Genomic DNA, 14,343 nt, shown 5'->3' with positions numbered 1-14,343 from the left:
ATTCAGAAGAAGCAACTTTACCCCAGGACAGTTTATCTTTATTCTTCCATGTGCTGTGGTGGCACTGGCAAGGACTGCATTTGTTGCCCCATCCCTAATTGCCCTTGAACTGAGTGGGCCATTTCAGAGGACAATTAAGAGTCAACCCCATTGTAGTGGATCTGGAGTCACATGCAGATCCAACCAGGTCAGGGTGGGAGATTTACTTCCCTAAAGGACCTCAGCGAACTAGATGGGTTTTTAAGACAATTGATGATTTGATTTGATTTATTATTGTCATATGTATTAGTATACAGTGAAAAGTATTGTTTCTTGCACACTATACAGACAAAGAGAAGGAAAGGAGAGAGTGCAGAACGTAATGTTACAGTCATAGCTAGGGTGTAGAGAAAGATCAACTTAATACGAAGTAGGTCCATTCAAAAGTCTGATGGCAGCCGGAAAGAAGCAGTTCTTTAGTCGGTTGGTACGTGACTTCAGACTTTTGTATCTTTTTCCTGATGGAAGAAGGTGGAAGAGAGTACGTCCAGGGTGCGTGGGGTCCTTGATTACGTTGGCTGCTTTTCCAAGGCAGTGGGAAATATAGACAGAGTGATTGGATGGGAGGCTGGTTTGCATGATGGACTGGGTTTCTATGGTTTCATGATCACAATTACCCTTATATTCCAAATTAGTTTGAATTTGAATTCCACCAAGTGCTGTAGTGGGAGCTGTGCAGCTGTGAATTAAAGTTTTGAAGAAGAGTCATATTGAAGTCAAGACATTAACTCTGTTTTCCTCTCTCCACGGATGCTGACAGACCTGCTGAATATTTTCAGCACTTTGCTTTCATTCCAGATTTCAAACATCTGCAGTATTTTGCGTTTAGTTATCCTCAGTGTCCCAGGTCAATTCTTATTCCCCCAATGAACATCACAAAAAAATGGATTATCTGGTCATCACATTGCTGTTTATGGGGGGGGTTTGATGAGCACTTATTGGCTATTGCATTTTCCACATTACAATAGCTACTGCATTTCAAAAGGTACTTCATCGGGTGTTAAACGCTTTGAGACATCTGACGGTTGTCCTTTTTCTCTCAGACTTTGGAACTGGTTAGCACAGGGAGTAGTTGAGGTCAATAATGAAGGGGTTAAAATCATTGAGTAGAGTTCCGCTGTGAATTAAGTACAGCAGAGTTCCCCGGTGATACGGAATTTCACCGCTATTCAGTGAGATTTATACTTCACACCACCGACAGACTAGACAAAGCTTTCGGAAGTTTAAATCAGTCTTTATTCAAGCTATAGTGAGGAAGTCTGCCTTCCACAAGGTGGCGTGTAAACTGTCTGAGTGATACATGGCATGAACAATTATACCTTTGCTTATCTTATAAGTCATTTGCTTATACCAATCACAAGTATACAATTGTTCTGAAGTCATTGATATCCAATTACAATTACTAGTTCGGATTATTTTGTTTATGTCAGGTGAATATAGTTAAACAGTTAAAGTCTCCATATGCCTGTCTAATTATAATGATTAATTACTAATGAGGTACGCCTACATAGCTACATACACACCAGCTATTATGGCTACCACCTTGTGGTCTTCAGAGTTCTCACCCTCTTGTCCCTTGGTCAGCTTGTTTGAACTGCCCATCTGTAAGTGTGGGAACTGCATCTTCGCAGCAGCTTCCCTGGGAACTGTGCTGTACTTAATTCACAGGGGAAGTCTACCTCGTTCAATGACGTTAACCCCTTCAATAGTATAGCTGCATTTATGGAGAGGCTCAATAAATCCACGAGGGAGAAAGGAATTGTGGGTTATGCTGATAAAATTAGATAGGGAAAGACAGGAGGAGGTTCGAGTGGTCCATAAATACCAACAAGGGCTGCCTGGACTGAAAGGAGTGTTTCTGTGCGATACTTGCTATGTATTCCTAGGCAGTGCAATATAACTACAAGTCTGTCCTTTCATAAGCAGCCAGCTCTAAAACATTGCATGCAGTTCATTTGTTCAGCCCCTCTTTCTCAAAGCATCCAGAAACACTGGCAGAAAAACTCCAAGAGAAATAACAAAAAATGAAACCCCAGCAGCAAATGGCGAAGAATTGGATTGTCAGGGTACGTTCAGAGGGAGTCTTGGGCTGGAATATTCATCACTGGGAATTGAGAAGCCGCAGACAGGCCTCCTGATGCTATGCCACCCATTGCGCATTTGCATTTCCACCAGTCAAGGATAGGAACATAGGAACAGAGAAGGCCATTCAGCCCCTCAAGCCTGTCCTGAAATCAGAACTGATCCGTATCTTAACTCCATTTACAGTCTTGGTTCTGTAACCTTGAATAATCTTGCCTAACAAAAATCTATCACCAGCAGTTATTATATTTTTTAATATTTTGGGGTGTGGGGGGAAGAGAGTTTCAGATTTCCACCACCCCCTATGCAAAGAAATGCTTCCAGACATCACCCTGAACGGCCTCGCTCTAACTTTAAGGTCACACCTCTTTGATCTAGTCCCCCGACTGATGAAAGAATTTCTCTCTATTTACCCTATCAAATCCTTCAATTAGATGACCTCTTAATCTTTGCGACTAATGAGAATACAAGCATTGAGAACTGAGTATTGTTAAATATACCCTCTTTAGCCATCCCAGAAAATTTGACACAACAGAAATCAGGAGAGATTTGCAAAGCAATTATCTGATGTTGATCGCTTGGTATATTCTGAGACTAAATTTGTCCCACGTTTAATTATTTCGCTCCAAGTTTCCTCAATGTAAGCATAGTGTAGGATTTGTTATGTAATTAAAATGGCTTTATTTCTTTTCATTGCCTTTTGCTGTTTTATTTGGCTGGTTCGGAGCCTGCATGAGTCATTCCAAAGCACATGGAAACAATTAGGATCTGGGGGAAAAAAATATCCTGACTCCACACACAAATGCACCCTTCAGACACAGCCAGAGTCTTGTGTCTGTTTAAGCTTTCAAGTGCTGACTTACCAGCTCTTGGCAACGAGCGGTTTAAATGAACTCGTTTTCTTAACCTCTCCATCGAAATTTCAAACGATTGTATGTTGCTACCTGGTTGCAGGACAAAACTAAAGACCTCGGACAAAAAAAGGCAGCAGGGCTTGGTATTTCATTTCGTCCCATTGAACTACTGGGATCCGATTCCCAATCATGCTGGATTGGGTCCTGTTACCAAGGCTGTTGGTGTTTCTCCTTTTAACCCAAACCTTTGGACAAGCCCAGCGGATGACTCAAGATGCTTTACTCATGCAATACATTGAGAGACGCATCATGCTACTCGAGGTAAGTGACACCATCAACGCCGTGCATGCCTCATGTACCTTAGAACTCAGACTGAAAGAAAACCTATCAAATTACTAACATCGATAACTTGAATCAATATTGCATTGTTAATTTGTACCTGGGCATTCCTTAATCGGTTATTTAATTGTGATATTCAATGGCGATTAAATATTTCAGCAATGGCATTCATTCTATTCAGCGAGCAGAAAACTGGCCTTTTTTAATTAAATTATAAGTGGATTTGATAAGGGGAATGTTTTCCACTGGACAAAGAGTCAGCAATCAGCGGTCATTGATTGAAAAAAAGATAAGATAAGGAGAAATAATTTTCTTTGGTGCGTTTTATGCTCCAAATTCCTGAAAGGGAGGTGGAAGCTGATTGAATTGTAATTTTCCAAAGCAAATTAAATGAATTTTTAAAAAACATTACAGGGAAAGAGCAAGTGGGATTGAATTGGCTAGCTCTTTCAAAGAGCTTGCAGGGACACAATGGGCTGAATGGCCTCCTGCTGTGGAAATACACTCCAACTTCCCTCTGTCCCTCTACATTTCTTATTTATTTTCTATTTCTTTACCTTAATTATTTGTCCTCCCCAAAATACATTACCTCAGAACCCTCCGGATTGAACTGTATTTGCCTCTGTTCCGCCCACCTGGCCAGTCTGTGACATCTTCCTCCAGTCTGCAGATTTTTTCCTCACTATCAACCACATGGTCAATTTTTATATCATCTGCAAACTTCTTCATCACGCCCCCTGCTATTAAGTTTAAATCATTGATATGTACCATGAAAAGCCAGGGATCCAGTGCTGGGCCCCACGGAACCTCACTGGAAACAGACTTCCAGTCACACTAACACCCATTGACTATTATCCTTTACTTCCTGTCACTGTTAGGAATGCTAGAAAGAATGTAGACCACAGCAGTTAGAAGCATATAACGTATGAGACCATTTGGCCCATCAAGTCATGCCTAACCATACTTTCCAGGCCCCAGTTCATAGCCCTGTGGGTTATGGCATTGCAAGTGCATATCCAAATGTTCCATTATTAATGTGATGAGGGTTTATATCTTCATCATCCTTTCAGGTGGTCAGTTCCATACCACGACCACCCTCTAGGTGAAAAATAATGTTCATAGAAGACAACTCACCACTTCCTCTGCAGGACAACAAGGGATGGACAATAAATGACACATTGGTAGAATAATTAATGATCAGGGAAAAAATTCTACTCAATACCATAGCATGCCTACAGTGCAGAAGGAGGCCATTCAGCCCATTGAGTCTGCGCCAACTCTCCAACAGAGCATCCAGCACCCAGGCCCTATCCCCGTTACCCCCTCATCCCCTTGACCTACACATCATGGGACACTAAGGGACAATTTAATATGACCAATCCACCTCACCTGCACGTCTTTGGACTGTGGGAGGAAACAGGAGCACCCGAAGGAAACCCAGGCAGACATAGGAACTCCACACAGGCTGGAATCGAACCCGGGTCCCTGGTGCTGTGAGGCAGCAGTGCTGACCACTGTACTACCGTGCTACTGAGAAGACTGCATCTGTGGCACTAAATACTAAGTATTTACAGCATAGAAACAGACCATTCAGCCCAACAGGTCCATGTTGGCGTTTCCACTCCACATGAGCCGCCTTGTATGATAGTTGCACATTGCAGCCTCATGTAGGACATGCATAGGCACTAGCCTGAACCAAGGTGACATTGCTCCTCCATGGGAGGAAGTTCTAGCCATCTCGTCTTTGCTCATTTCTCCTCCTGTAATCAGATTTTAGCAGGACTGGTGTTGGGACAATAATTTCCAACCATATGGCTGGCACACCAACAGAAAACAGTCAGACAATTTCTGTCCTACGAAGTCCTACAATCCTGTCTCCGTCTGCAAATCCAGATCTACCTTATGCGATGGTCGTGAAAACACTCACTCTGAAAAATGTTCGACCGTATCTAAAACAGTGAGCTAACACTGCGGGGAAATCATCAACAAATGCTCCCAATGGTCATGAAGTTTTATCTCAAGAAGCTAAATGTTTCCTGTTATTTATTCAAGTAATATTGAAGTACGATGATGTTCTCACCAGAGGGCTATGTTTTTATTAACATTGTTATTATTACGTCAAGTTCGGAGCAGCAGAACACTTATAAAATAGCTTGCCAAATTATTTGTTGGAGCAGTGTTTTGAAGCTGGGTCTCCCTAACATTGCTCAGTGTTTTACTTCTTAATTTCTAGCCGAGAATGGGTTAAATTATGAGGACAGGTTGCATAGACTGGGCCTTAGATTCAGGATTGATATAAAGTAAAAGTTTATTTAGTTATTAGTCACAAGTAGGCTTACATTAATACTACAATGAAGTTACTGTGAAAATCCCCCAGTCGCCACATTCCGGCGCCTGTTCGGGTACACTGAGGGAGAATTTAGCATGGATAATGCACCTTTCGGACTGTGGGAGGAAACCGGAGCATGCAGAGGAAACCCATGCAAACACAAGGAGAACGTGCAGACCCCACATAGACAGTGACCCAAGCCGGGAATCGAACACCGGTCCCTGGCGCTGTGAGGCAGCAGTGCTAACCACTGTGCCACCGCGCCACCCCACAATAATTGAGGTCTTTGCCATGATTAAAGGATTTGATAGGAAAGAGAGAAAATATTATCTCCAGTGGGTTTGCCCAAAACGTGGGGGCAAAACCTAAAAATTAGAGTCAGGCCCTGGTGGGCCAATGTCAGAAAGCATTTCTTTGCATGAAGGATCATGGAAATCTGGAACACACCACCACACCCCACCGCACAAAAATGCACTGGTTAGGTGCATTAGGTCCATGCTAAATTCTCCCTTAGTGTACCCAAACAGGCCGCGACTGGGGATTTTCACAGTAACTTCATTGCAAGTGTTAATGTAAGCCTACCTGTGACACTAATAAATAAACTTAAACACCCCAAAAGCTGTTGAGGGGTGGGGGATGTCGAATGAAAATTTCAAACTGAGTTTGATAATTTTTGGTCATTAAAGGTCATTAAGGGTTACAGAACTAAGGCAGGTAAATGAAGTTAAGCTACAGATCAGCCCTGGTCTAATTGAATGGTAGAACAGGCTCAAGAGGATGAATGACCCATTCCTCTTCCTATGTTCTTATGAAAGTTCCAGATGTGGAGACATCTGCTAAAAATAGAACGTATGGAATGCAAATAACAAATGTCAATAGACAAGGCACGCAGTTATATAACTCTCCCAGTGTTACAATTGTAAGCAAGGTATCAGGGACCAGCCTACATCAATAATGCCTCTCCATTATACACAGAATTATAGAATCTTACAGCACAAAAGGAGGCCATTCTGCCAACAAGTCTGTGCCAGCTCTTTGTCAGAGCGATGCAATTAGTCACACTCCCCTGCTCTTTTACCATAGCCCTGTAATTTTCTCTTATTTAAGCAATTAGCCAATTACTTAAATGAGTTGCTATTGAAGTTGTTATTGAATCTGCTTCCATCAAAGCGTTCAGTCGGTGCATTCCAGATCACAACAACTCACTGTGTTTAAAAAAAAATCTCCTCATCTGATTTTACTGCCTGTTCCCTTAAATCTACACCATTTCTTTGCTGACCCTCCATCCACTTCTGAATCATTCTAGCTGCGGATATTTCAGGTAATGTTTAATTCGTGGCATGTTTCCTTTCATGACAATGCTTAATTCTTGCACAAAAATGTCATTTGTACATTGGCAACCTTATCCAATCCTTTCGATCGGAAGTCTTCAACACTTAACACCAAGGTTATCTCTTCACTGAATTCACTTTGATAACAGGACCGGCTGGAGAAATGTAACCAAGACATGAACAAGTACGTGAGGGAGTTCCGAGACTTCCGGAAAGAAATCACAGTCCGCTTGGATGGGTTGAACATTTACAAAACTGAGTTTAAGAACGAGGTGGAGGTTATGGGATCCAGAATTGAGAGGATTGAAAAAGACATTGACTATCTGGAGGCGCAGCAGCCCACTCAGCCGTGCGTGGAAGTCGATGAAAAACTGATTGAAGAGCAGATCCAGCAAGCGGAGGAGAAGAAAAAGGCCAAGCTCCGGATGGTTTCAGGTGAAAACTCTATATTTACTTCTCTCGAGGCCCCATTTTGCAACCTGCCCCATTTTTTCCCCTGAAGGAACAGCCTCTCTCCTTTTAACTTGGCAGGGTGTGGGTGATTCCAGCCAGATCCCACGTATCACCCACTCTTCCTTGTCTCAAGAAAGTACTGGCGGCCATCTTCTTGCACCACTAGTCTTACTATTACATCTTGAGGTAAATTATCTTGTACAATGAAATAAATGGCCACTTTGGAGAGGTTTTGAGGGTTAATTAGAAAGTCAAAAGAGGTTAGAATCAAAGAACACTGCAGTGCAGAAGGAGGCCATTTGGTCCATCGAGTCTGCACTGACTCTCCAAAAGAGCATCTTACCCAGGCCCCATACCTATAACCCCACATATGTATCACATCAATCCCCCTAACCTACACATTTTTGGATACTTAAAGGGCAACTTAGCATGGCCAATCCACCTATCCTGTACATTCTTGGACTGTGGGAGGAAACTGGAGCACCCAGAGGAAACCTACTCAGACACAGGGAGAACGTACAAAATCCACGCATTCCATACCTTGAAAGGAACAGTTGAGTTTTGCAGTTTTCATGGTTGTTATTTTGTTCACAATTAGGTTTGTGACTGTTGGGTTGCTAGCTCAGTAACACTGCCATTTCCAAGACTACATTACGACTGGGTCATGCTTCCAGTGTGTTGTCAGCTTTCCAATATGGAAAGAAAGACTTTCATTTATCCAATGCTTTTCACCACCTCAGGACATCCCAAAGTCAAGATAGTCAACATCTTTTCCCAAAGATAGGGGAGTCTAAAACTAGAGGGCATAGGTTTAAGGTGAGTGGGGAGAGATACAAAGGGGTGCAGAGGGGCAGTTTTTTCACACAGAGGGTGGTGAGTGTCTGGAACAAGCTGCCAGAGATAGTAGTAGAGGTGGGTACCATTTTGTCTTTTAAAAAACATTTAGACAGTTACATAGGTAAAATGGATATAGATGGATATGGGCCAAGCACGGGCAATTGGGACTCGCCTAGAGGCTAAAAAAAGGGTGGCATGGACAAGTTGGGCCGAAGGGCCTGTTTCCATGCTGTAAACCTCTATGACTCTATGATTACATGTTTTTTATAATTGCGAATTAAGTCCTCTTGTGGAGTATAATCATTGTGGTAATGTATGAAAGTCACACCATTGTAATGAAGTGAATACCTCACCCATTGGGCCAATGGCCTAATGTCCAGTTAACTAGACTGGTGAGAGTCAGCAGCCTATACAGGTATTTAAAAGTATTCCAGCAGCAACAACAGATTATCCACTTGCTTTCATATTGTTTTAAAGCAGCAAATCCTAATCCCATCCAACTTGCCAAAAGGGCAAACCTCAGAAAGGAGTTGTTACAACACCCACCACAGTCTGATTCACACTTCAGCATCCCACCAAAAACAGCAATGACTTGCATTCATGTACCATCTTTAGGTGCCTAGAGGAGAGTTATCAAACAAAACCTGACACTGAGTCACATAAAGCAAAATTAAGGCAGATGGCTAAATGCTTGGTCAAGAGAGGTAGGTTCTAAAGAGTGTCTTAAAGGAGCTATAGGGAGGATATCTCAGAGCTTAGGGCCTTGACAGCTGAGGCCTGGCCAACCAGGGTAATGCATTTTGGTAGAAGAAATTTGGGGAGACAATACAGGCTCAATGGTACAATTATGAGGGGAGGACAGGAGCAGAGGGATCTCAGGGTTCAAATGCATCATTCTCTGAAGGTTGTCAGGCAAGCTGAAACAGTTGTTAAGAAGGCTTATAGTATCTTTGGGTTATAAATAGAGACATAGCACCTGATTTTATCATTGCGTCGCACCCGTTTTTGGGCACGAAAACTTGGTAAAGTCAGGCGTGAGGTGGTTAGCGCGATCCGCGCCCATGTAGATGCCCACTTTACCAAGGCCCAAAAATGACCGTGATCTGAACCGCACCCGAAACGGGCGCAACGGCGATTTAAATGCATTTGCATGCATTTAAATTGAATTAATGGGCTGCCCCCCCACCTTTACCAGTATTTCCCCCTTTACCATCGTGTTCACGCGTCCAGATTTGGCATGAAACAGACATGCTCGGCAAAGGTCTGTTTCGGGCGCTCCAGCTTTTGAAGAGGTAAGTTCAGAGCTTCCAGCAGCTCTCTAACTCAGATCGGTGGTGGGAGGGGGAGGGAGGTGGGCCAGATCATTCTCTGGTGAGGGAAGCAGGAGGGCGGCCCAATCGTTCTCTGGTGGTGGGGAGGGAGAAAGGAGGCGGGTCAGATGTATCTCTGGCAGTTGGGGGGGGGGGGAGGGTGGCCTGATCGTTCACTGGTGGGGGGGGAGGGAGAAGGGAGGCGGGTCAGATCATTCTCTGGTGAGGGGAGGGGGGAGGAGGGAGGCCCAATCGTTCTCTGGTGGGGGGGAGGGAGAAGGGAGGCAGGTCAGATGTATCTCGGGCAGTGGGAGGGGAGGGAGGCTCAATGGATCTCTGGTGGGGGGGGTGCAGGGGCAGAGGGGGTCTGCTGCCACTTTGCGGGCGATCGGTGGAGAGGAGGTGGGACAGGGGATCGCGATTGGTCTGGGTAGCAGGGGGTGAGTGGATAAGGGGGACAGTAATGTTGTGGGGGTGGGGTGATGTCTGTGGGGGCCATCGCTCCCGGGCCACTTTATCCGCTTTTTGCGGCCCGGGGGCGATGTGACAGGGGCGCGTTTTTCAATTTTTTTTCTCACTGCTCGTGTGCAGTTGAAAGCTCCGATCGGAGCTGCAGCCTTTCGGGCGCAACCAGCCCCGCCACAGCGCGATTCAGACTTGCAATTTTTTTTCAGGCTGAGTGCGTATGGGGGCGCCTGAGAACAAGTTTACAAGTCGGATCTGAATCACGCCCAGATTCAGCACTTAGAATCAAAATGGTAAAGTCGGGCCCTAGAGTATAAAATCAAGGAAATGATGTTACACCTCTACGAATCATTGGTCAGACCACATTTGGAATATTGCATATAGTTCTGGGCACTGGAAGGAAGTTAAAGCCCTGGAAAGAGTGCAAAGGAGATTTACTAGAATGATACCAGGAATAAGGAAAGATTAGAGAAATTGGACTTATTCTCCTTGGAGCAGAGAAATTTGAGAGGTGATCTTCTTGAGGTGTTCGGAATTATGAACAATTGACAGGGTAAAGAAGGATATTCTGTTTTCACTAGTTGGCATGTCAGTGACTAGGGGGGTCACAATGTCAAGATGGTCAGCAAGAGAGCTAGGAGTGAGATGGGGAGAAACTTCTTTACTGAGAGAGGTTTTGGGGTTTGGAATGCGCTATCTGGGAGAGTGGTGGAGGCGGATTTCATAGGAGATTTCAAAAGTGAGCTAGATACATATTTCAGCGTGATGAATTTAGAGGGCTAAGGAGGTAGGGCTGGAGAATGGGACTAGCTGGGTAGCTCTTTCGGGAGCCGATGCAGGCATGATGGGCCAAATGGCCTCCTTATGTGCTGTAAAATACTATGATTACAGCAGCAGGCGAACTGAGACAGGGATGAAGTCCGGCAATGTTACAAAGGCAGAAATAGATGGTCTTAGCGATGACGTGGATATATGGTTGGCAGCTCATCTTGGGGTCAAATATGACACCAAGATTGCTATGACTGCCAGACAGTCCCCACGGAGACAGTAGCTAGGGAACAGGTTTTGCAGTGGAGTGCCGAAAATGGCTTCTGTCTTCTTACTATTGGATTGGAGGAAATTTCAGCTTATCCAGTACTGAATGCTGGACAAGTTGAGAGAGATGCTGGTGAGGTAGAGCTGGGTGTTATTCAAGTACAGGTGAAAATTGACTCTGTTTTTGGATGGTATCATCAAGGAGCAGCATGTAGTTGTGAAATAGGATCAAGTCCAACAAATGGCATTACCATCTCTGAATCCCCCACTATCAACATCTTGGGGATTACCATTGACCAGAAACTCAACTGGACTAGCCATATAAATACGGTGGCTACCAGAATAGGTCAAAGACTGCACAGTGGCGCAGTGGTTAGTACTGCTGGCTCACAGCGCCAGGGACCCAGGTTCAATTCCAGCATTGGGTGACTGTGCGGAGTTTGCAAATTCTCCCCGTGTCTGCGTGGGTTTCCTTTCACAGTCCAAAGATGTGAAGATTAGCTTGATTGGCCGTAGTTAATTGCCCCTTAGTTTACCAAGATGTGTAGGTTAGAGGGACTGGCAGAGTAAATACGTGGGGCTACAGGAATAGGGGCTAGTAGGATTATTGTCGCTGCAGGTTCAATGGGCTGAATGGCCACCTTCTGCACTGTAGAGATTCTATGATTCTATGAAAGGCTAGGAATCCTGTGGTGAGTAACTCACCTCCTGACTTCCCAAAGCCTTTCCATTATCTACAAGGCACAAGTCAGGAGTGTGATGGAATACTCTCCCCTTGCCTGGAAGGGTGCAACTTCAACAACGCTCAAGAAGTTTGACGCCATCCAGGACAAAAAAACCCACTTGATTGGTATCCCTTCCACAAAACATTCAATCCTTCCACCAAGGATGAACAGCAGTGTCTGCCATCTACCAGATGCACTGCAGGAACTCACCAAGTTTCCTGAGGCAACACCTTCCAAACCCATAAACACTGTCATCTAGAAGGGCAAGGGCAGCAGATACATGGGAACACCACCACCTGGATGTTCCCCTCCAAGTCACTCACCATCCTGACTGAGAAATATATCGTCGTTTCTTCGCTGTCACTGGGTCAAAATCCTGGAATGCCCTCCCTAACAGCACTGTGGGTGTACCTACATTCTGAGACTGCAGCAGTTCAAGAAGGCACCTCACCAAAACCATCTTCCTAAGGGTAACTAGGGATGGGCAATAAATGTTGGCCAACCAACAACACCCATGTCCCATAAAATGATTTTTTTGGAAATGAGCATTCACTGACCACAGGTTTAGCAAAAGAACTGGATGGGAAATGAGGAGAATTTGGGGATGATTAAGGTCTGGAACACACCACCAGAAAGAGTAATGGAAGCAGATTTCATTGGAACTTTCAAAAGGAAATTGATCATGTAGTTGGGGAGAAGGTGCTTGCATGGGTATGGGGAAAATGCTTGGGTGTAAGACTCAATTGGGTTGTTCTTTCAAAGAGCTGGCTGATTCAATGGGCTGAATGCCCTCTTTCTTTGCTGCAAGGTTCTATGATTATGGTTCTGTATTAATCCAGAAACTCAGCAAATGTTCTGGGGGGTTCGAATCCCGCCACAGCAGATGGTGGAATTTGAATTCAATTAAAAGAAAATCTGGATTTAAGAATCCACTGATGGCTATGATTGTCAATTGTCAGAAAAACCCATCTGGTTCATTAATGTCCTTTCAGGAAGGAAATCTGCCGTCCTTACCCAGTCTGGCCTGTTTGTGACTCCCGAGCCACAGCAATGTGGTGGCCTCTCAACTGCCCTCGGCCAACTAGGGATTGGCAATAAATGCTGGACAGCCAACGTTACCCATGTCCCACAAATGAATTTTTTTTTAAATGATCTATGGTGCTAGCTTGGAGCTAGTTCCCTCTGTTCTTCTGTTGGACACTAAGAGGTGCAGTAGTGCAGCTAACAATTGAGGACGGGTTGGTTTTACCCTTCCGCCTGTAGGGAAGCACCCAGATTTTATATAGTGCCTTCCAACATTTCCTAAAGGTAGAAGTGAGACACTCGGATATAGTAGATGTTATGGCGCTGGATCGGTAACATTGAAATCTATGTCTTGACTCCTCCCATGCCAAGTTGTGAAATTGAATTCAATAATGTTGGTAATTTGTGGGCTCAAGGTCAGCAGAAAATAAATAACCAATGAAAGCTACTGTACAAATCCAGCTGGTTTGCCAATGTTCTCCAGACAGGGGAACATGCCTGCCCTACCCTGTCAGACTGGCATGTGGCATTTCAACAAGAAAGAACTTGCAATATATATAGCGCCTTTCATTGCATTGGGATATCCCAAAGTGCTTTACAGCTAATGAAGTGCTTTAAAGTGTAATTATTATGGTAAAGCAGGAATGCAGCAGCCAATTTATGCACAGCAAGCTCCCACAGTAGCAAAGTGATAATGACCAGATAATCTGTTTTGGTGATGGTGGTTACGAAATAAATGTTGGACAGATAATTGGGGAGAACTTCCGTGTTTGTCTTTGGACAATGTCAAAAAGATTTCACATCCACCCCTCCCCCACCGAGAGGGCAAATAGGGCCTGAGTTTAATTTCTCATCTAAAAGGCAGCATTGCCCAGAGAGCAGTGTTCCTTCACAGAGAGTCTGTCTGGATTATGTGCTCAAGACTCTGGAGGAGGGCTTGGACCCAACCTTGTAACTCAAGGAGGAGAGTGCAACCCACTAAGCCGTGGCTAATACTTAATTCTTCATGTCATATGAAGTGGCTTAGCCAGCCAGTTAATTTTCATGGCTACAAATGAAGGGATATAAAGTAATCTTCTTTTGTTTTGTCTGAACAATGCACCGCAGTTACAACGTGTAACCTACAATGTTCTGGTATGTTATATTGCTGTACTATCATTATTAGTTATGGCTCAGTATCACTCTTGCCTCGTCGATGATCGCGGTTTTGAATCCTGCTCCAGGGACTTGAACACACAAGTGTTGCCTGACACTCCCAGTACAGCACTGAGGCAATGTTTCACTGTTGGATGTGCCACCTTTTGGATGGCAGGTTAAACCAAGTCCCTTGACAGGAGGTAAAAGATCCCTTGACGCTGTTTCGAAGGAGTGCAGTGAAGGGATGAAAACAGAAAGTGCTGGAAATACTAAGCAGATTGGGCAGCAGCTGTGGAACGCGAAACAGGGTTAACATTTCAGGTCGATGCCTTTTATCTGAACATTCGAGATGCAGCAGATACTCAGCAAACCTCGAGTCTGCTT

The 14,343-nt window shown here is 44.3% G+C and overlaps 1 protein-coding gene across 1 annotated transcript in view; it reads left to right on the top strand.

The window, feature by feature from the left end:
• The first annotated feature begins 2,934 nt into the window (after positions 1-2,934).
• The window catches only part of olfml1 (olfactomedin-like 1), a 39,020-nt gene continuing 27,611 nt past the window's right edge, over positions 2,935-14,343 (top strand). Inside the window, exons 1-2 of the mRNA XM_078220909.1 lie at positions 2,935-3,296; positions 7,124-7,409. Coding sequence (XP_078077035.1) covers positions 3,165-3,296; positions 7,124-7,409 — 418 coding nt within the window. The 5' untranslated portion in view covers positions 2,935-3,164. The remainder of the gene's footprint in view (positions 3,297-7,123; positions 7,410-14,343) is intronic.

The sequence above is a fragment of the Mustelus asterias genome, chromosome 9 (assembly GCF_964213995.1).
Source record: "Mustelus asterias chromosome 9, sMusAst1.hap1.1, whole genome shotgun sequence".
In the NCBI taxonomy this organism is placed as follows: Eukaryota; Metazoa; Chordata; class Chondrichthyes; order Carcharhiniformes; family Triakidae; genus Mustelus; species Mustelus asterias.
Note: the sequence above shows the minus strand (reverse complement) of the source record. Positions and strands in the feature narration are given on the sequence as shown.